Source organism: Harpia harpyja, chromosome 11, assembly GCF_026419915.1.
Source record: "Harpia harpyja isolate bHarHar1 chromosome 11, bHarHar1 primary haplotype, whole genome shotgun sequence".
Taxonomy (NCBI): Eukaryota; Metazoa; Chordata; class Aves; order Accipitriformes; family Accipitridae; genus Harpia; species Harpia harpyja.
Window position 1 is genome coordinate 26057848 of NC_068950.1, and position 21969 is coordinate 26079816.

The window sequence follows — 21969 nt, forward strand, 5'->3', positions numbered from 1 at the left end:
TGTTTGCACGTTTTATAATAAGCCCAGTAATAAAACATCTGCAGTGCTTGAGTTTTGCTGTGCTGCTGGTTCTGAACGGTAGTTTCTATTGCTCCAATTAGATTAGACGTACTGCGTTTGGTATCTTACCTAGCTCAGTAAGCAGCATTAAGGAGAAACGCAACAAAATTCAAGCTACTCACATCATAAGCCATTCCCTTTTCTCCGCACGGCTGTTCACAGCCCAAACTCCACTTTGCTTTCTGCTTTTAAAACACCAAAGCAACTAGCAGATCAGGCACCCTTTTTATAAGGGCAGGGTAAACAGGGTGAGCTGTGCGCTGCGGTATCATTTACCTACATCAATTTCCTCAAACCCTGCAAGAAGTTTGCAGTCGCAAAGCAACAGGGAGGAGAAACACACACCCCCCCCCCCCCCCCCCAAACTCGGAGGAGGTACCGAGCCGCAGGGGCGCGGAGGGACCCTAACAGGCAGACTCCCGCGCAGCGCAGCGCTAACCAGAAGCCGCCGGGCGCTCCCCCCGAGCCGGGCATTACCTAGCCTTCCCCGTCAGCCGAGGCGCCCGCCCTTCACACCGTGCCCGCCCGCGGCGGTAGCGCCGGCCGGCCGGCAGGCAGGCAGCCGCCGCACGCAGCCGCCGCGCTGGCTCCGGCCGCGGCCACCCGCTACCGCTGTCGGGGCGGCGGGAGGACGGGGGCAGCCGCTGCACTTTGCGCTGTCAGGGCGGCCAGCGCCGCCGGCTGCGGCCCGCGGCCCGCGGCCCCCGGGGGCGGCGCCGCGCCGGGGGGGCGGCCCGTCGCGGACGGAGGGAAGGACGGAGGGAGGGAAGGGGCCGCTCCGCGCAGCCCCGCGGGGGCAGGGGGAAGGGGCTGCACCGCCCGCCCGCGAGCCCCGGCCCCTCAGCGCCCCGCCGGCCCCGCAGCCCCCCTCCCTCCCCCCCCGCGCCCGCCGCACCTGGGAGCGGGGCTACCGGGGCCGCGCCGCCGCCATGCCTCCCCGCGGCGGCGGGGACGGGACAGCCCTTCCCAGCCGCAGGATGCTCCGCCGGTGGCGGCGGGGGCTCCGGCTGCGGCGATGATCGGGTTACGGCAGGCGTAGCCTTAAAGGGGCCGAGCCGCCGCCGCCACCTGCCGCCGGGCTCCGCTCGCCGCCTCTGAGGGGAAGGCGGCTTCCCCCGGCCCCTCCCGCCCGCCCCGCGCTGGCGGCCGCCGCCCCCCCTCTCCACAGCAGCTCCCCCTGCCCCTCACCCCCGCGGGCCTCAGCGGCTGGGTGTGGGGCGCGCCCCCGCCCCGTCCCGCGCCGCCCGGCGCCGCAGGCACGGGGCTCCGAAGCGGCGGGCTGGCAGCCGCAGCCGGCGCGGCACCCGAGGCGCGGGCTGGGCAAACGTGGCGTTCACGAAACTAAATCAATCACCCGGGACCGTCCTTCAAGCCGCCGTAACAGCGCGCAGGGGCGAGCGCCCGTGCGGGCAGGGCGGCAGGGCGGCACGGCGGGGAGGGAGTCCGCGGCCGGGCAGCGTCCCGCCGGCCACCCCGGTGCCGCGGCTGCCATGGCGAGCCTGGGAGCCTGCCCGCCGCCTCTGCTCGCTGCCAGAGCCGGTGCCCGTACGCCACGATGGACGCACAGGTCCCCGGACTCTGCTAAATGCACATGGCTGAGGAGGGCTTACGTGTTGGGGGAGGAAAAATTCCTGTTAGGTAGAGCATCTCACTTTCCAACGACATTTCAGTCACTGCGCCCTTCATTTATAGAGCCCCATTGTCTAAAACACATCACGGGAAAAATGCTGATGTGACTGTGCCCCAGGAATCCGTTCAGGCACTCCTCGATAGCACAGTACGGCACAGGGTCATCGGTAACACACCCGTCGTACGGAGAACAGGTATTGCTGACGCTTGCTATTTTTTAAATTAAATGCTGCGATTTTTGTCAAATTATTTTTCGTTTTACACTTTTGAACCGTTGTATGGTATTGAAGAATCAAAGAGAAGCAAAATTATGTTGACAAAACTACATATTATGATGATGAATGGACTTAAGATTTTTACCAACTAGAAAGCGTAATGGTCAGGACTCTCTTCCTCTTGGCATGCTTCTACTATCATATACAACCTAAACTACCTCAACTTTCCCTTTCCATTAAGGATTCCTGATCTTTCAGATCAATAATTTAAAATTTCTCCTCTCTCAAGCAACAGAATGTTGAAGGTATTCATATATATCTCGCACTAGATTAAGCTGCGGCTGACAAAGAAATCTACCCCAACTATATACTCTATTTTCTCTTCCAGGATGTCTCCCACAGCAAGAATGCTATGGCTTAAGCCTGAACAGAAACTCATGTTGGCTTACCTTAATATGCCGGTCTGCAAGATCCAGGAACTCAGGTACTGATTAATGAGAAACGGAGCCATTCCTGCTGTAGAAATGGTAACCTGGAGGAGTTAGGCAGGGCACACCACCAGCATCTATAACTGTTTCAAGCCATCTTGGCTTAATCCATTGCTGAACATAAATGAATGGCCGGATAAGTGTTTGTGTAGACATCGAACTACTGAAGTTTGATTTCCTATGGACTTGTGTCTTGTGGTTGACCAGCTTTTAAACTGATTTTTATTAACAAAACTCCACAAGACAGTCTTAGCTGAGTGAAGGAGGAGATCCCATTCCTGCTTCCAATCTTCTTCTATTCCAGAAACAAACAGATGGACAAATAAAGACAGCAACATCATATCAACACAATTTCTTAGTGAAATTGGGATAAAAAACCTCATCTTTTACTCTGATGTCGTATCATTTTATTCCTCATATAAAGGAAGATTTCAACCTATTTTCTACTATGTCTACAGGTTTTAGTGAAACAGAACAGCCACTAAAACCGAAGAACTGCATAGTGGGATCATAAACCACTTTCAAGATGACATAAACTATAAAAATTTTAAGAGAATTTTTTCTTCAGTAATTCACCTTCCAAAGAACAGTCCTCACTTTTTGCTTAATCCAGTATCACTGACTTTGAAGTTTCTCTATACATACTGCTTGCCCTCTTAAGTTGTAACAACTATGACAACAGTCTTCCATATGGACAAACAGTGGACCTCTGGGGTGACAGAGGATCTGCAGTGGCGGTGAAGGCAGGAATGGTTGTCTTCAGGCCTGCAGGTGCAGGCAAGGACTCTTCCCACTCATGGTTAAGAACCAAAGCCTCGAACAACAAGCTCTGGCAGATTTAGCTGCCATGTTTTATGATGTTATTTCTCCCAGCTGCGTGAGGTCATGATCATTCTAGCAGAGCACAAAAATGAAAGTAGGCAGCTTTTTAATACGCCAGCCTGTGACCTGGAGTCTCCACCATAAGACTGTGGTAATACCTAGCAGCAGGGTAAAGCAGATAGTTGAGAGTGGTAATGTCTTAAAGTGAACAGATAACTCTGCCAGAGACCACCTATCAGAGCTCTAAGCCTCAAAATAGCCCATCACCATTATGCACTTACAGGTTAGGAAGCATGTCAGAGAAGACAAACCAGACTCTCCCCAAACCTCCCTATCAGGCCTGTCTCTCACACAGCCTACCAAACAATTCTTTCGTCCCGGTGTGCTGCGTGGGTGAAAGAAACGAGTTTGACCTGCCTCACTGCTCTCTCCTTGGCCCATGATCAGCACGTTGCCATGTACGCAGCAGATCATGACCAGAGGCCATAATGCCATCTTTCAACAGCCCAACAACACGTGCTGGGTTGAGCACTGCTGACTGTAAGCCGAGAATGGTGATGCACTGAGGATTCCTGGCTGGCAGCTGCTCTCCATGTGAGCGTACAGCAGGATATCTCTCACATTTTTGATAAAGAGAATTTGCAGATAAAAGAGAACTGGCTATGGGGGTATGAAGGCATTGCAGTAGAAGGGAGGCCTGTAGACATGGTTAGATATGGCTACCATAATTCCAGGTTGCTGTAGATTGGTTGTCTGTCCTCTTTTCCAACCAGAAATGTTCCCCAGGAAGATTCTGAGAACTGCCAGTACACCTGGGATTGTTGGTATCTAATAATCTCAGCAGGTTGGATGTTACTGCGTATGTGCAGCAGCCTCACCTTGGATGTCCCATGTCCAGCAATCCCAAAGAGATCCTCAGAGCAAACACACGAGGCCTGTATTGCATGTGCAAAGCAATTCCAACAAAACCGAGAGTACTCTACCACTCCTACAAAGTGTTGCATGAACTTACCACACAATTACTTTGAACACTTCTAGTTAGTCCTAAAAGTATGAGGATTACTGTATTTGCATGATGCAACTTGTGCACCTATTTCTGCATCAGAAATACAGTAGCCAATGGGTGGGATAAACAGTCACCAGAGTAGCATCACAGCCCACTGCTTGCTATACAGCGATCACAGTCTGGCTTTCACAACTAATACACCTCTTCCTCACTTTCTTGTAATGTGCAGCCTCCATTTTCCAGCAGCTGCAAACCACAGTTGCCACTGCTAAATGGTAACTGTCAAGAACCACCCCAGTAACAAATGCAACTTCTGAAGCCAAGCTTCAGCAGGGAAGTATAGGCAACGGGCTTGCTAAGGAGAGGTGTAGAACAGATATTGAGGAATGCAGGGCGAAAAATAAAATTCTATTCCATGTCAATAGAGGGCACATATGCTGAACGACCATAGGGAAGGTAAGAAGGACATGGAGGTATCACAGTAGCATTCACAGATAACAGCATAATTCTGTTGGCTTCAGCTGAATCATCTTATTGACACTATGTAAGAGAAAAATTGGACTCTGCTTTTCCTCTATGCCTTAATTACAATTAAACTTCTTGGTTATATTGATCATTTTCAGCTTCATGCCAATTAGGCCCAGGAATTCCATAAATGAGGAACAAATTCTGCTGAAATGCACAGGGTCTGCTAAGACAGGGTGGTAACGAGAAGGTAGACCAATGTAAGTAAGTTGCAGTCTGCAGTAATCCATCCTCAGCCAAGTTGTGTACACCTGTTGCATAAGCTTCTCCTGTAATTACTTTCAGGGTGGCACTTCAGGTATGGTAAAAATTTGTTGTCAGATGACTGCTCGTAACTCCCACTAAAATCTGTGAGAGGTATGTGACCATGAACAGAAAACTACACAGTACCCTTTCCTAAGTACACATGTAATTTCAGAATCCTGCTTTCTCAGAGCTGAGCCTACTTTTGCCAAGAATGAAGCCTTTATCATGGTTGCTGTACTGAAAAGTGAGGCATATGTGAGAAAGGAAAATACTTTTAGAACATTTGAAAACTATTTCAGTTGTGGTTTTGAACTTACCCAGGACATGACTAACCTTTCTCTCTGACAACTGTAGTTGGAATAGAGTCTTAATGAATGTTTAAAGCCTGATCAGTTTATGAAAGAAATTATATAACATGGTGTTGTAGCAGCAGTGGATTGAACTCAGTGACCTAAAAAATGCTTAAATTTATTTCTATCTTAGGAAGTTCGTAGGTCTACCTGTCAGCAGCAGGAGATATTCCCAGAAAATCAATTATACATGTAAGCAAAAATATTGTGGAGATGAAAGAACATATGAAAGAGCAAGTACAATTCTCCTTTCACTACACTGTGAATCAAGAGTAACTCCACTGAAGCCAACGAGTTACACTGGTGTGAGTGAGAAAAGAACCGGCTCCATTGTCTGAAAATTGCTCAGGCCACCCATGGAGTCCAATCACAGTAACTGTAGGCAGCTAATATTGCAGCATTTAATTCAGAAAGCCCAAGACGACTGAAAAGAGACTGAAAAGAAAGGATCTGAATTTGGTTTTAGCCAAAAAAGCTGAAAAATAGCAGGAAAACAGTGAATGGAAAAGGAAAAAAAAGATTCCATTTCTAAAAAATCCTCCCTCCCCCCAAAAAATTTGCATAGAAAAAACAGAGTGAATCTGTGTGCTTTGTTTTTTTCTAAACACCCTGCATGTACCCAGTTAACAGTTGCTGAGCTGTATGCTTTCCTGAAGGAAATGTGTTATCTTCATTTTCCAAACAGCAGACACGTTTTGTGTGTTGATGCATACTGTGTTGTATCTACTCAGACTGAGTGCTACAGAATGTGAGTCTTACCTTTCCAGCATAGGTCACTGTAACATATCCTGTCACATTTTTAGGTAGCAGTGTACTAAACAATACCTTCACTTTCCCCTCCTTGAGTTTACTTTCTCTAAACACACCCTCCCTTTTTCACCTTAGATCAGTTAGTTTAGCTTTCCTAGCTCCCGTCACCTCCCCATTTGAAATAGCATTTCTGCTGGTAGTATTTACTCTCAGTAATGGAACAAAGGCATGTTTCTGGAAAGCTGTCCGGTCACTAACCTCTTCCTGCATCAGCCTCCCTTCATCAGTTTTCTTCCAGTTTTCCTGTCTTCTCAATTCATCTCTCGTCACACGCTGTCTGTTTCATCTAGTTACACCTCACCTGCAGCATTACCCTTTCTATTGGTATTATTGTCCTGATTATAACCATTCAGAAGCTATTGAGGACCTGTAAAACAGCAGATTTTGAGTTTGTTATGCTGCATTACAAACCGCTACACCGATGCACCATGTCAGCATTATGACAAAACATCAAAGTGCATTAAGACAGATGTGCTGAATATGATCCACAGACCTCGCAGAACGCCATCTCTTTTTTCCTCTTCCAGGTCATTTTGTCTTCTCTTTTTCCCCTCTCCCACTTTATCCTCTATTTTCTTATCACCTTTTCCTTTTCTGTCACTTTATTTTCTTCCTCCCCACAGTCATCCTCCCCTGGCTTCCTTCACTGTCCACCTCACATTCCTCCATGCATTTTCTTTCCTCCCATGTGCCTGCACAAAGGACTATAACAGAGGCAGTACTGCAGCTTTGTTAAGTGTGTCCTTCGCTCTTCAGTAAACAAAGCTGCACCTGGGTGCGTCTTTGGGATCAACAAACTGAGGGTCTAGAAAGCATTCCATTCCCAAAGGCTTAAACCAGAGAGCTCTTGAGATTAACATAACTTCTCGGTTCCCTAATCTCCAAGATGGAGCACACCAGAAACAGCAGGAGGAAGCCTGAAATAATATCAGATTCTTTTCTTCACATGCACATATTTCCTTTTGCCTTCTGAGAGTCGAGGCTCTTAGCAACAACAGCACTGTAGAACAGGGTAGTGACTAGAATTTGATGATGTCAGAACAGCAGAAAATGAAAGATGATGTACTTTGTAATGGCATACAATTGAAAAGCATGAAACTGGTGCCAAGCAGTGCTAAAACCAAATTATATCCCAACAATTCAACATGCAAAGGGTCAAAAAGCAATGCTTTTTTTTAACGTTCAGACTGTTAATTAAAATCAGCATAACTCAAGTAGAGAACAAAACAGTGCTTGTTGATACTAGGTATTTTGTTTTACATGATAGCATCAGATTTTCAGGAGCAGCACATCAGGTAAAAGACAGAGTGCATTCTTGGGATAGTATCACTCATCTGTACGCTAAAGATAGCTTCTAAGCCTCGCTTAGATCAGCCTAAACTTTGGCACATGCCATAGCAGCTGCACAGCATTTAACTATGCCTCTTTCAGCACGCACTACAGTGCGGAAAGAATGGTTTATTAAGATATTTTAATGGCAGTTTTATTAGCTTGAAAAGGTTAAGTAGTTTCTTCGGACAATATAGTTTCCTCTGTCTGTCAATTTTTAAGATTTTGCAAAAATTTGTCTATCATTTTTAGCGATTTTCCCATCCTCTGTTGATCTGTGAAAGCCTTGAGGAAACAAGGAAGGAAAATTACTTAGCAGCACAAGGAAACAATGAAACCTGGTGCACACTCACATTATATATGTCTAAATGCTGTTGAAATCCATGAAAAAAACAATGAATTGTTTTTCACATAGTTCTCAAATACAGTACTCAATAATACTTGTAATAATTATATTTTTCAGAGAACAACATGATTTTAAAATTGGTATCTCTTAAATATTAAAGCTTTTTAATTTCATATTTTGGGGTAGATATTAAAGTGGTGTAATACATTGTTTCAAAAGGAAACATACTTTATGTCCTAATTTTGTCAGTTTAGGAGCCCCAGAATGTACTATTCATTTTTCTTTTATTGCTAATAATGTCTTCTAGCAAAGACCCTGCTTTTAGCAGTGCTACTTGTTAATATTGTAATTATTTGCAAATTTTGTATTGGCACTATTATAGATTCTTACCTAGAGTTTAATTCTTAGTCTCCATTGATATCAGCAGGTCTAGTGATTTCCCCCCTCTCTAAAGCCTTGATCTGCATGTTATTTCATAGAAACAGATTTCTGTCCCTCTGTGCAATTCTAGCCATATGAAGGAGATCATGCTCTGTACTGTAACTTCCAAACCTAAGATTTAAGACAGCAGTCCTGGTAAGAAAGATACAAAAAGAGAAGAAACAGTACATTTAAATACATCAGTGCTAAAACACAGAACTGAATCTTGCCTTTCAGATCAAGTGGGGGATATTTTTAGGTTTCCACTTCCAATGACACCATATACATTTTTGCTGATAAGCAACACTCACTCAGATCGACTTACTCAAGTATCTACGAATATTAGAAAAATACTGAATATAAAGTCCAAGGATAATTAAAAATAAGGAAAATAAAAAAATAATCCTAATTGTATACGTGATATATATGAAAAAAATGCTAAGGTGGAAGAGTTTCACCATAAAAATGTATCATGCAAACACTATAAATGCGTTTGAAAAGTCTCTTTGTGAATTGCACCAAATGTATTGTCTAACTGAATAAAATGCAGAAAAATTGCATTGTAATATACACTAATTACAAGATCTTGGATGGGGGGGGTCCCCAGTATTGCGCATTTATTTTATTGTAAACATACACATTTTGCTGTAATAATTCTACTGGGACTGCTTAAAGAGCCAACATTTCAGCACCTGTTCATTTGATTTGCTGAATAATGGATATTACACATCTGGAGTTCCTCTGGCGATGTCCTCTTTTTCTACGTGGAAATTACGCCCCAGTTGAAAAAGGAATCTCACCACTGAAAGTGGGAACTTTCAGATTCAAAGTATCTTGGGCCAACAGTACTTGCACATATGCAAACCAAGATGTTCTAGTCCAATGCCATGTCCTGCAGTGCACAAGTCAGATGCGTTCTGGACACGCTGTACTCCACACATATGCACCGAGTGTTAGACTGGACATCTCTGACTCACTGGATGTGCCAGACATACCATGCAGCAAGTCCATGATGTTCAGAATTCAGTAAATTTGATGCTCATGTATACAGGCTGTCTGGGCACTGAACAAACTCTTATATGTCAAGTTATCATAGGGAAAAATACATGAAGCCAGGTGCTGGAGCAGGTAATGCTTTGCACCTTGTGTAATTAATCTTTCTTCAAAAAAATACATATTTCAATAAATCTCCTTAAAACAGGAACAGTCTTTTCATCTGACTTTTGCATAGTGCCTGTCCCAAAGAATTCCTGCATGTTGTAACAATAAAAAAAATAATCCGGACAAGAACACAGTACTTCATCCCCCCATCACTGCTGTGGAAGTTACAGGAATAAAGGCTTCTCATGATCTGATTCTTAACTACAAAAATATACACCAAAGGGAGAAGGTAACAACAAGTCCAGGGCAGTAACTCTTCAGTTTCACTTTGAACAAACTATTTTTTTTTTCTTTGTGTGTACAGTACTCTTTAAAGGCGATTGCAGTTTACGGTTTCTCAATTAGATTTTTTAAAAAATAATAATAATCAAGGCCTATACAAGCTCTTCACTTGACTATTATCTACTTAAGAATTGCTTGTATTTACAATTGTACCAGTCCTCAAACACAAAGGTACAAGTAAAAAGACAACATAGTTTGTCTTCAAAGTATTCTAAAAAGAATATGAAATCACTTGTAGGATCCCTATTTGGAAATTATTTCTATTATTTATTTGTCTTTGGTCAATGTTAGTAAATCAGAAGCTGCAAGGAAAACTCATAAATGTTTCTGCATGCATAACATTTTTTTCTTTTCAGTAATATATTAATCATCAGTCAGCAAAACAATTAATACCATGTTAACTCTAAGCAATTGTCTCATTATCACTGTTTAATTCACAACAACAGGAATCGACAAACTCCCTTTACACCTTAACAATGCATTAAATTCACAATAACCAATGCAAATGGTGTATAATTTCCTAACATTCATGTAATCTGTAATATAGGTAAGAACATTCTCTTCTTGCACTGTCAAGCATAGAGACAACAGTGTTACACATCACCTGTGGTTGTTGAAAAAAATGTGAGGGGTAACTTTTTAAATTTTATGTTATCACATAATTAGACTGTTAAAATGTAGTGCAGAAGGTGACTTATATTGGCTATAGCTGGACTTTTAACTGACAGCTTTTTGTTAACATGGTTTCCTGTGCTTGACATCTTACATATTTTTAACTAAACAGAAGCAATGGAAGGCATTTCAGATGTCAAAATGTTAATATTTTGTCTTGCAAGAATTATACAAAAACGTACAGAAATTAAAATGCTGAGATAACTTGGCCAGCTCTTGCAAACTCTAGAGAGAATTCAATTTATCTCCATTGAAGGCTAGTGGAGTCATTACATTCAATTGACTTTAACAGGATTTGGACAAATCCCCAAACCTACAGCCATACCTGGCAGCATCCCCAAAACAACAGTCAATAAATGACATATTTTTAAATACAACTGCATAAAGAAACGACACAAGGAAAACGGGAGGAAAAGAAAATAAAAGACAGTGTAGAGCAAAACCAGAACACATAATCTCTTCTCTTTTAATATGACCAGTTCTTCCCAACTCCAACATGTCATTAATTCAATCATAGACCTTTAGAAACCTAAATGGCTCAGAAAACTGTCCTCACTTTCAACACGGGAACCTGTCTTTACAGTGGAGGGTACCAAGTCTGACACATTTTGTATGTTCATAAGGAGAGCATGGAGAGAGCGTAGAACGGTGAGAGGCCTTTTTCTCAAGCCTAAGAATGCTGAGGGCTGAGTACTGAAATCTAGATGACCTGTGATGGCAGCAGCAACCCCCCCTCCCCGCAACCACCTGTTTTCAGTCTGAGAGAGGAAGAGGTATGCACTGATACAAGCTGATAAATGAGACCAGGCTATCTCCCTGCACAAGCCGTGGCCAGTTTTCTGACAGCAGTAATCCAGGACCGGCTAAACAAATATGCGTTTCTCCTCATCCTCCTTACAGACCCATGGAAAGCTCAGGAAAACCCCAGTCCAAAAGCAGCAGTGAATATGTAGAGAACCCTACATCCCAATCCCCAAGCACCCTGCAAATTTTATTTAACATTATAAAGAGATTTGAAGATATATTTCCAGGAAGGTAGTATCAGACTGCAAATCTGGTTTTAGGAGTATTTTTAAAAAAGGCCTTATTTTTACAGGCTGAGTGGCCAGAGGCACCCAGTGGCCTCCAGGACTCTCAGTACTTGTAAGATGAGAAACAGTAGTCTCTTTCTCCTGGCTTTTTGAATGGATACAAGAACATTAGTTTACATTATGTTACAGGGACTGCTCCCTAAACATGCTACCCAGTAATTACAGCAAGATGCAATATGTAATTTCAGTGCCATCTACTACAAACGTCCTCGCATCATAAAATCACACTTAGAACACGCCCAAATGGTTACCAAACCTTGTGTCATCAAAGCTACGTGCACCGGCTCTCTAGCCATGCTGTCAGATGTAGTAGGTTAAAGAAACATCTGCTAGCAGCGTGGCTCATGCCTGTTCGAGAAAAACATTTTCCCTACAAATTGCTACTTTGATTCTAAATTCGTACATGGTATTTAAACCCAGACAAATATCTAAAAACAACCTCCTCCCCCACTTCCAAAGACTACATACAGATAACTTAGCATTGCCAGAAACAGGGAAATCTTTAAATAGTGGGAGGGAAGGATACCTTATTTATTGAGACGGTGTAAACTCACAACCACTTTGCTGTCTGTCACTGACAGCAGAGCTAGACACCACAGCACACCACTGGAAATTAAAGTGTAAAAAATGGCAAATGTGAATGGGAGAAATAATTCCATTTTAATAGAGAATAAATCTCATTATTTGGGGAATTTAGTTCCACCTTTTTGGCTATTTAGGACAAGCAGTGTTTAAATGTTTGCAAATGCTGTATCTTTGTATCTAAACAAATGAGAGTCATCTTAAATATATATGAGAAGCACCATTATACCAGGAAGCACAGCACTAACTGTAATGTTAACATCAATATTACAGATGTTATTGATTACAAATACAAATCAGGACTTCTAAGATTACATTCCTATAATTGTAATGACTCACAAGAAAGTAAAACTGCACTTAGCTCAGAGTAATTGAAAGTAAATGCTGCTAAAAGGGACAAATTCTGCCACAGACTGGCTCTAATATCATCCTAATTCTGCCATCAAGTGAGATCAGCCAGTAGGTTACATATTTATCAGCTGTCTGCTTCATCTTGTCCCCAGTTGATCCCCAATGGTCTAGTCCACTGATTTAATTAAAAATCCCATTCCTTCCCAGCAGCAGAACTTTCTACACCACCTACAATGTTGTTACTGTTCTAGTGTCTTCCAGATGCAGGTTGCATTTCTAATACTAAAGAAGAATCATCAGAAATCCAGTCAGAAGTCTTCAGGTTTTCTCTAATCAAAGAGCATAATATCACTGCTCTTTATGTTTCTAAAAACACCATAAGCACATAAAAAGAAATAATTATATTCTGCAGAAAATCAAGTTTACTTATATAACATACCTTGTTTTTCAAATCACTTCTATGAAATTGTCGTGCAGAAACTAAGAATAATATTTAGATTCATTTAATACATGACTGAGGTTTAACATGACAAATGGTTCCACATTACAATTTTTCCAGCAGCAAAGCCGAAGAGGTTCCTGCCCTTTTCCTCACCCAACTCCTTCTACCATTTTGCTAGTTTACCTCTCAACTGTGCTGATGCAACTGTTTGTGAAGCTGCACTCTAAGCCAAAACAAGGCAAAATGACCTCATTTAAGAAAACAACAGTAATACCACTTTTGTTCACAGGTCTACTTTTAGAATTCATAGTTAGAAGAAAAAAAAGCAATTATTCAAAATGCCAGTTAAGAAATCAGGAATATATGGTGTATTTCAGTTGCTTGGAAAGAATCTCTTGCTTAACAGTTGAAGTTAGATCACTTACAAGTAGAATCTCAGAAAGTGAATGACCGTCGGATAGCCAAAGCTGCCTACATTTCATTTCAGGGAAAAAAATACTTTTGTTTATATTCCAGTTGCAGCCTTTCCTATTGGAGACAAAAGAAACAGAAACACAAAGAGAGCGAGCTTTCCTCAGTTCAATTTAGTACTCACCAGTGTAACTTTCAAAGGAGACATGCACCAGACGTACTAGTAAGCTTCTGCAAAGAATATTCATCATATAAAAAGGACAGCAGCAGGTTTTTCTTTGGAACATTGTCTCACAAGCAATAAATGGAAAAAAAAACCTATACCATTTTATAAACACCTATTTTTTCCATTTTTTTTCTTTTGGACAACAGTGATCAATTATTAAGAATGAGCATGGTTTATTTCTCCTTCAGCAAAGAAGTTCAAAGCTAACTTCCTGCATCAGTAGCAGTGGTAACCGAGACAGCCCTTGTAATTACTGCATTTGCATCATTCTCTGTCAAATGACTTTTCAAGGCAAGTGCACTGCTTCCTCCCGCACAAAGAGCTTTCACATTCACTTGCAGTACTGTTAATTTTACAGACTGGAGAACAGTATCCAGCACTAGCCATTGCCTTCCTCGCAGAAGTCCTATACGTCACCCGCTTCACATTATTTAGCTAATGTGACCATGATGTGCTAAACTTTGGGAGAGTTACTGCTTTTTCATATTAACGTTCACATGCATGTCTGAGACGAAGTATTCTCAAGGCACTTGACAGATGAGAATCGATCACCCAAGCATGCAGCGCAGTTGAATGAGTAGAGAGCAACCTGCTTGTTCTATGACTCTTACAGTTCTTGGACTGAAGTCTCCCTGGTCCAGAACGTTGTCTGTATCAAGTGGGCAGGTAGTTGCCATGATGAAAAAACACAAATACACCTATGTCCTACTGAGAAAAGACATAATTAGCAACATTACAGTGCAAATGGGATCTTCATGGGCTCTACTCAATTTTCACAACGGAAAAAAAAAAATCTGCAAAACTTTACGGCAACTAGGTTGCAGACTGTTGCTTCAATCTTTACATACTTATTTTAACCAGTCTCACCAAACTCTGACTCTTCCCTCAAGCCTTGCAATCTGCTGTGGATACTACTTGAAAGCTATATTCCTTATTCAAGCAGAATTCCCAATGAGTAAGAAGACTTCCAGCACGTGTTCTAGGAGTTTGAGGCAAACTCACTGGTTAGCTTTTTAGACTCCTTGAAAGTCAGGATCTTTGCTTTGCATCCAAGGAACTGTCAGATCCTCAGTTTTCTAGTCCAAAGAACAGGTTATTTCCTTGTGTGCATCACTCTTATTTTTCCTCTTATTTTTAAACGACCTGCCTACAAAAAAACACCCTTCCAACTTTACTGGTTTTAGGTCAGTTTCTCATTGATTTCACCAAATAGCCTTACAGAAGAATTCTATGCAAGAAGGGCAAGTATGTACATACAGAAAAGATAACATGAAAATGAGAAAGAAAGTTGAAGTTTTTTACATCACTCTCTGCTGCTGAGATTCCAGGGCTGTTTCTCTGAATGAAATGCCTAATGAAAAACAGTTCTTTAACACTTCTTATGGTAGCAAAAATAAGAGCAAAGGGAAGCTATAAAAAAGCCTTGGAAAAAAAATCCTTAAATAAAACAATTGCTAGCTACACCCCCTGTGGCAACCTGGGATACATTCTACATCAATGACATTATTTTCACTGAAGAAGGTACAAGAGAGGAAAGATCACCACAGACAAAACTAGTATTTAAATTGCTTATAGAACTTACTGTCCTGTTTTAACACAGTAGTTTATTTTCTGAAAAAGGACTGTGGTGCTTTCTTCCTCTTTCTTCTGTAATTTAGAGACATACATCTCTATTGTCCTTAATTACTAGTTTTATGTAGCTAATTAAGTGGAAAGCAAAATGAGTTTTTGACATTCATGCATCATCAACAGAACTATTAGTTAAAACATTGTTGTTTCCAAGTGTCAACAATGATTACGCAGTGAGATATTTTTTGTGAGGTTACTCATTTGGGTGGAAGACCTTACCATGGTAACACTGGTTTTAATAGTCTCTGCTTAAAACAACTCAAAATTATATGTTGCATTGATGTAAAGAAAACCAAAACATAATCTGTAAAACTGTGAGACATGAATCAGAAAGATTGACTTTACTTCAGATCCTAAGATGGCAAAGGCTAGCTAGAAAGTATCTCTTTTACTTGCAAATTATGCAATAACCACTGGAATCCACGACCAGCACAAGTTTTTGTTAAAAATGAGAGAGAAACGTTCAGCTTCCAAGGCTGGTAAGGATACAAAAAGTCCAACTTGTTCAGAATGAACAAGAGGAAAAAAAAGCAGCCAGAGAAACCATGGCAGACAGATGCAGAATTGCAATGTTTGATCTATTGTGTTTGTGCAGTTGAGATACAAGTGCACAGCTGTCATGTTTCATATGTTTGACAAGTCACCCCATAAAGCAATGGTGTCAAACTACTCCAAAAAGTTCTAGAGTTCATTGATCCTGATTCGTAGGCCAAGAAGAGGGCCCTGCTCCCTGGCAGATGATTTAAGGACAACGATGAACAAACGCTACTCTTTTCCAATCATAAAATGTAATACCTTACTCTTTCTAGCAAACGTGTATCTCATCTGAGATTAGTCCGATGGCTGAATCATCACCCACAAAGCCTGGATGCTGACAGAGATGAAAAAAGTGCTGATGTGTTGCTCCACACTTCTTACTGAAATAAAAAGCTAAAGTATTAGAACGAATGAGAACAAGAGTCGTGAGAGGCAGTGAAATATTAATATTCTTCATTTTATGCATTATTGTAGGCCACGTAAAATTATAGTTGCATGTAAGCGTACATACCTGGGTCAAGATTATGCCTGCGCATGCTTGCAAATTCCTGCAGGAATCTGTACGTGTCAGGGGAGCCACACGATTACTTCTTAGTAAGCATTTCTCCGTTTACAGGTTAACTGAAGCTGTCGGCGCTCTCTCGGCTGACTGCAACCCATGCAGAAAAGTCAGACTAGGGGCACGGGGGACCGGCTCGGCATGCCACGCCGTGACAGCCTCGGAACCGATTTGCCCTCGTGGTCAAGCTCCGGAGCCCCAGGACTCGGCCGAGTGGTAGCTGAAGCGGCGACGGCCGGTTTCTGCTGTTCTCGGGGATCGACCACAGCTCTCCTCAAACACGTGCAGGACTGCAGACGCGGCCTTTTTACCCTTAGGAAGCGCCTCGCACTTTATTACCGCCAACACGCGTCACGCACCCGGGGGCAGCCGCGCGGCCCCGCCCAGACGGCGGCCTGCGCCCATCCGCGCCGAGAACAGGCGGCAGCGGCCCGGCCCGGCCCGGCCCAACCCAACCGCCGCTGGCCCCTCAGCGCCCGCCGCTCGCGCTCGTACCGGGGGCCTGGGCCGGCCCGCTACACGGCGGGCCGCCCTCCCGGCGCCACCGCAGCGGCGCTGGGGCAGTGGCTAGAGGCGCGGGGGAGGTTTGAGCCACGCCGGCTGCCGTACGCTGGGAGGCGCTACCGCCCGCTTCTGCGCGGGGCGGCCGGACAGCTCCGGCCGCGCCATGCAGTCCCTGTTGCCGGTCGCCCTCCTCGTTCCCTTACTGCTCGTCCCCTTAGCGCTTCTGGCGAGGAGGCGCCGCGGCCGGCGGACACCTCCCCTCAGGCTCCTGGTGGTGGCCGGCTCCGGTGAGTAGGAGTTGCCGCCGGCGGGAGCGGGTCGCGCCGCAGAGCGCCCGCGGCGGGCTCCAGGAACTACGGCTCCCGGCATGCAGCGCGGAGCGAGGGCCAACGCGCCGTTCGCCGGCGTGTCCCGGTGCATGCCGGGAGTTGTAGTCGCGGGAGCGCCGCGCTGCGGGGAGGCCCGCCCGCCGGAGGCCCTGTGTCTGGAGCTGCTGCCGGGGTGCCCGCCGCGGCTCTTCCCGGGCCCCACCCGGGTTTTTAGGTTTTGGGCTTTTAGCTCTTGATTTGAGTAACTGTTAAGCTTCATCTTTATTGGGGGCATTTTCGTCCGTATTTACGTCTGACAGTTTGGCCTCTGAACCTTTCCTTCAGGCGGCACATGCGTTTCACCAGTCGTTAAGGAATATATTGACTAAAACTGGTGCAGGACAGACCTGTGCAGCTGCTTGGTCTTCCGACAGAAAATTATCGATGGCGATTCAGAGCAAGGCTTTCCAAAGATCGGTACACCCCCTACATACGTGACATTTTGTAATAATCTTCCCCAAACCGTGTTTCTGCGGTTTACTTACAAGAGTCTCGTGTGGATCTGTCAGAGGTAGTACTGTTGTCCAAGCGTGTCACCCCACACTAAGGGCACACACACACACACACGCATCGCTACTCCTTGTTACCTCCCCAAAGTTGCAGGGCAATTCATTTGCCCCCAAAAATTAGACTACCTTGAAAATTTGTAGCTGACAAATGCAGGCAAGCTTTGATTTTATCACCTCAGTATCCCTGTGGTTTTTGCCCACGACTAGTTGAGTAATAATCCCGGGATCTTTCTGCAATCTTGAGTATGACTGGCAGTTTTATAATTTTTCAGGTCATGATTACTTCCACCAGGGCTGGAAATGTGCTTGTTTTCCTTCGGTCCTTTGGAGTCTAGTTCGTACATATTAAAAAAATGCATTCACTATACATAAGCTTACCAGGTGAAATAATTCATAAGTCAGTTAAGATTCATGTAAAGATCAAGCCTATTCTTTGAGACTTTTCTGAAGTAGGAGTCTCCTGCTGTTCTGTGAATACTCAGATGATTGCATTAAAATTTGTGAAAGCTTCAACAAACCACCGCTCGCAAGAAAATCCCTCCAAACATGTTTGAAAAATACTGCATGCAATTCTATGGAAAGGTGGCAAACTCTCATGTCTAATGCAGCAGCATAGCTCTTGCTGCTTGTCCATCGTTTGGCAGCTTGACTTACATAGCAAAGGTCTCTTAAGAGGCTAGCGACACTGGGCAGCAGGAGGTAGTAGGAATACATTTAGTTTACTGTTTTGGTCTGCATCTTCCAGCAGAGTGAAAAGTAACACATCCAGTAAATGCTTATGCACATACTTACGGATGCAGTTTGTTCTTAAGCCGATCCAGCCCAACAGATAAAAGTTGAGCCAGTTCTACTTTACCTACACACACAATCCTCCCTCTGCCCTCTTCCACTGTTACAAGTATTCCTGTAGTTCTGGTTCAGGAAACTCAATTGACAAGAAAAATAATTAACCGTGCTCCCAAAAAAACACAATAAGTACACCCTCCCCTTCTCTCCAGTTTAGTGCCAATTTAGCTACCTGAACAAAGCGACCTTGCAGTTACGAGGTTGTCAACACCCATTCAAGGGCAGTGGTTAAAGCACTTGGCTGGAGCTGGGCTGTTTCTTCTGTCAGCACTCAGCTTTTACACTGGCGTAGCTGCAGAGTGAAATTGCTGCCTGCTTGATTTCAGTATTATGAGCTGGGATGGTGCAGCCCTTGCTCCTGCAGGTCGTAGGACTGAACACCGGGTAGGGTAGGTGGGAGGTACGCTTCCATGGCACAGCTCTGAGCCGGATCCCGTCCAGCTTCATTTTGACTATTGCACCATGGCATGGCTTTTGAGTATGAACTACAGTGTAACTCTGCCCAGTTGTTTTTGCATTGTGTACAGGACATTAAACACAAAAGTCGTACTTGTGTGATCCTGGTTCAATCCCATTTAAATGAAAAACTTCCATCAATATAGCTTCAGTGGGAGCTGAATTGTCTTCATGTTACTTAAACAGTCTCAACCGTCCTTTAATTGAATCCTCTACTCTCGGAAGAGTGTCACTGATAATAGTAGTACTGATAAGTTTTAAAAGGAAAAGTGTCTGATTCAACTGAAGAAATTGAAAGTTACAAAATTTTTCATATACTAACTGCAGTTTATTTTGTTTTTGCAGGTGGGCATACAACAGAAATCCTGAGGTTACTTAGCTGTTTGTCAGAGTCATACTCTCCTAGACATTATATTTTTGCAGACTCAGATAAGATGAGTGAAGCTAAAATACGTTCTTTTGAGCAAAAAAGGGCTGAAACATTCTCCAATTCCCAGGTAACTTATTAAATATGCTCTTGTAAGATAGAATGATCTTAACATTACATTCTAATTCAAGGCAATTTGGAAGTCGTTCTTTAAATGGATGTTTTTAAGGTCAGCAGGTGCTTTTGATTTGGTAGGTATTGATAATCACTTGCACGGAAGTTCAGCTAAAGGTGCCATTCTGTACATACTGATTTTTACATCTCTAAAAGTGAACTAAATAAATGCAGTTGATTAATGCTGTACTAGAGAGACACTGAAAATACAAAGTAAATATAGCTAAAAATAGCAAATGCCATTCTTGCTACCAGTTTTCACTGCCACCTTCCCTACTTTCTCTTAAAATGGTCTTTACCTCCTGTTAACATGTTAATCCATTCAAAGCAATGAGGGAACATAATTGTAATGAAAGTGACTGCACAAAGGCGACTATCTCTTGCTCAAGAAAAGCATGCTGAAAATAAATCTCTTTTAATTTTGTAAACCAGCTAGCCATAAAACTGTTATTTGTAGCTATAAAAATACCGGGGCAGAAACATGGTGGGGTTTTTTTCTTTCATTTTTAGTTTGGCATTTCTCTCAGCAACATAATGTATTTTTTTGAAAGAAATTATATCTAAAAACTTTTTATCTAAGAAAACCTTAATTGAATTTGTATTATTTTTGTGTGTTTCTAGACTGTGTTTTGGTTGGATTTTAAAGTTGAGCACTAGTTATACATGTTTAAAAAGTATGGAATACCTCTTAATGTCCGACAGTTTTCTGGTTCATGACCTGAGCAAATGCTGAACTCCTAAAAATCATGAAAAAAATAATGAAAATATCTTGTCTATCTTTTTATCAAATGTTTGCTTGTTTTGAGCTAGTTTGCTGTATGATTAACAGAGAGCAGTATGACACTCTGTTGACTTAAAGTGTGATCTGATGTCCAGTGAAATTAGTAGAAAGATTATACTTTTGTTTAGAAATTGGAATAAGTACAATGGAAATGAATGTTCTGACTACAAAAATCGTAGCCCTTTAGAGCAAGTAGTACAACACGCAGTAAATTAATTAATTATGTGGTATTGATTTCATATGGTGCACTTCCGATATTTCCGTTGTCTTCAGTAGTGCTACTGGGACAAAAGATTGTAGGACTTGGTACCAATGATTTTCAGAATAAACACTTTTAACGTAAAGCAACTGCTGCTAAGATGGGCAACAGGCTCACCTAGGAATGACATTTTTAAGTCTGTTTACCCCACTTTCACCTTGGAAGATGAAGGTTCCTTGCCTACCACAAGCTGCTGCATTGAGTGGGGATGACTTTGTTTAAAATTGAGCGTGGCAGTCTCTTCTCTCATTGTGCACCAAGGATGAAAGTTTAGTAAAGTGACTGGAGGTATTTCGTGTTCAGAGAAATCTTGTTTGGTAATTAGTCATTCACAGAGTCATAGTCACTTACCTGGAAAGTGTCCAATCCTAAACTATTAAATTTCTTAAAAATACATATTTTGAGTATTAAAAGATTATGCAGTTTTCCACTAGTTCACTTAGTTTTGCTAAGCAGCTTCCCTTTCATACCCCCTCCAACTGCTAACAGATCATGTAGTTATATTTTCCTTCAACACTGAAAGCCAGAGAAACATTTTTGGCCGCATGTGAGTTTGCTGTCTGGATAACAGATGCTCATTTTCCTTTGGCCATTCTTTTTCCACTGAGCAAAAATATTTAGAGTGAAAATGGAAGATAAATTTTGGGAAGTAAAGGTCACATGCCTATAACATATATTTGCTAACTTTCAGAGTATGCTTTCAAATAGTATGTTTTTTGGCACTGGGGATGCTGGAGATCATCAAGCGTTTAAAAATCATGTGTTAGTAGCTTCTTGCAGCTGTGAATAAATGAAAGGGAGAAGTCTGAATACTTCAACCCATGGTCATTCCCTTCCTCGTCTTGTCAAGGAAGTAAATTTTTTCCAGAACTAAGGACTGGACAGAAGACAGGTTACAATAATGACTTAAGAGAAAATCAGTGTACACGTTTAACAAATTCCAATGTAAAAAACCACAAATATAACCAATTTCTCTTTTTGATCTGTGGTCTAGTCCAGTTCTAAAAGCTACAGTATTCAGGGAGAAAGAAAGGAAGTCTGAATGAGCATCTTGCTTACAAGAAGCAAAATGCTGCACCTTTACCCAATAAGTCTCTTGAAAAAAAGAATCTGCAATGCCTCCTATGAAAAGTCTCTGGTCCTGCTATCACTTGCCTCTTTGTCCTCTGTTGCCCCCAGCCTGTAACCACAATTATTCTACATGGATGCCCCTAGAGCTGTTACTCAGGGAACCTTCTAGGCTCAGCATAGAGAACCTACTTCAGCTCCTGCCGACCTATTCTAGCAGCAGAAAGACAACTTACATTTGTTGACTGAAGAACATGCATTCTTCACTGGATCTTATACCCCGATTTGTCATGTCCAAGATGAGCAACCAGATTAACTAACCTTTACATAATGCTCATCTGACCACATGTTCTTTTCCATTTTGTTTCATGAGAGATATCATGCTAAGAAATCTTGTTCCTCAGCATGAAAAAGAGCTACATAAACCCAGTTTCTTTGCAAGCATTGC

General features: G+C 42.8%; 2 protein-coding genes across 6 annotated transcripts in view; one reads left to right on the top strand and one right to left on the bottom strand.

Moving 5' to 3' along the window:
• The window catches only part of TLCD4 (TLC domain containing 4), a 40450-nt gene extending 23952 nt beyond the window's left edge, over positions 1-16498 (bottom strand). Inside the window, exon 1 of one of the 4 annotated variants that reach the window (XM_052802422.1) lies at positions 16142-16498. The gene's annotated coding sequence lies outside the window, so the exon portion shown is untranslated. Of the gene's footprint in view, positions 1-537; positions 751-955; positions 1124-6349; positions 7860-16141 lie in introns of those variants that run through there. The other 3 variants (XM_052802421.1, XM_052802418.1, XM_052802420.1) reach the window with 3 other exon arrangements.
• A 219-nt stretch (positions 16499-16717) lies between these two features.
• CNN3 (calponin 3) overlaps positions 16718-21969 on the top strand; it is a 64814-nt gene continuing 59562 nt past the window's right edge. The window contains exons 1-2 of one of the 2 annotated variants that reach the window (XM_052802417.1): positions 16718-16980; positions 19218-19369. In XM_052802417.1, coding sequence (XP_052658377.1) covers positions 16857-16980; positions 19218-19369 — 276 coding nt within the window. In that variant the 5' untranslated portion in view covers positions 16718-16856. The remainder of the gene's footprint in view (positions 16981-19217; positions 19370-21969) is intronic. The other variant, XM_052802415.1, reaches the window with a different exon arrangement.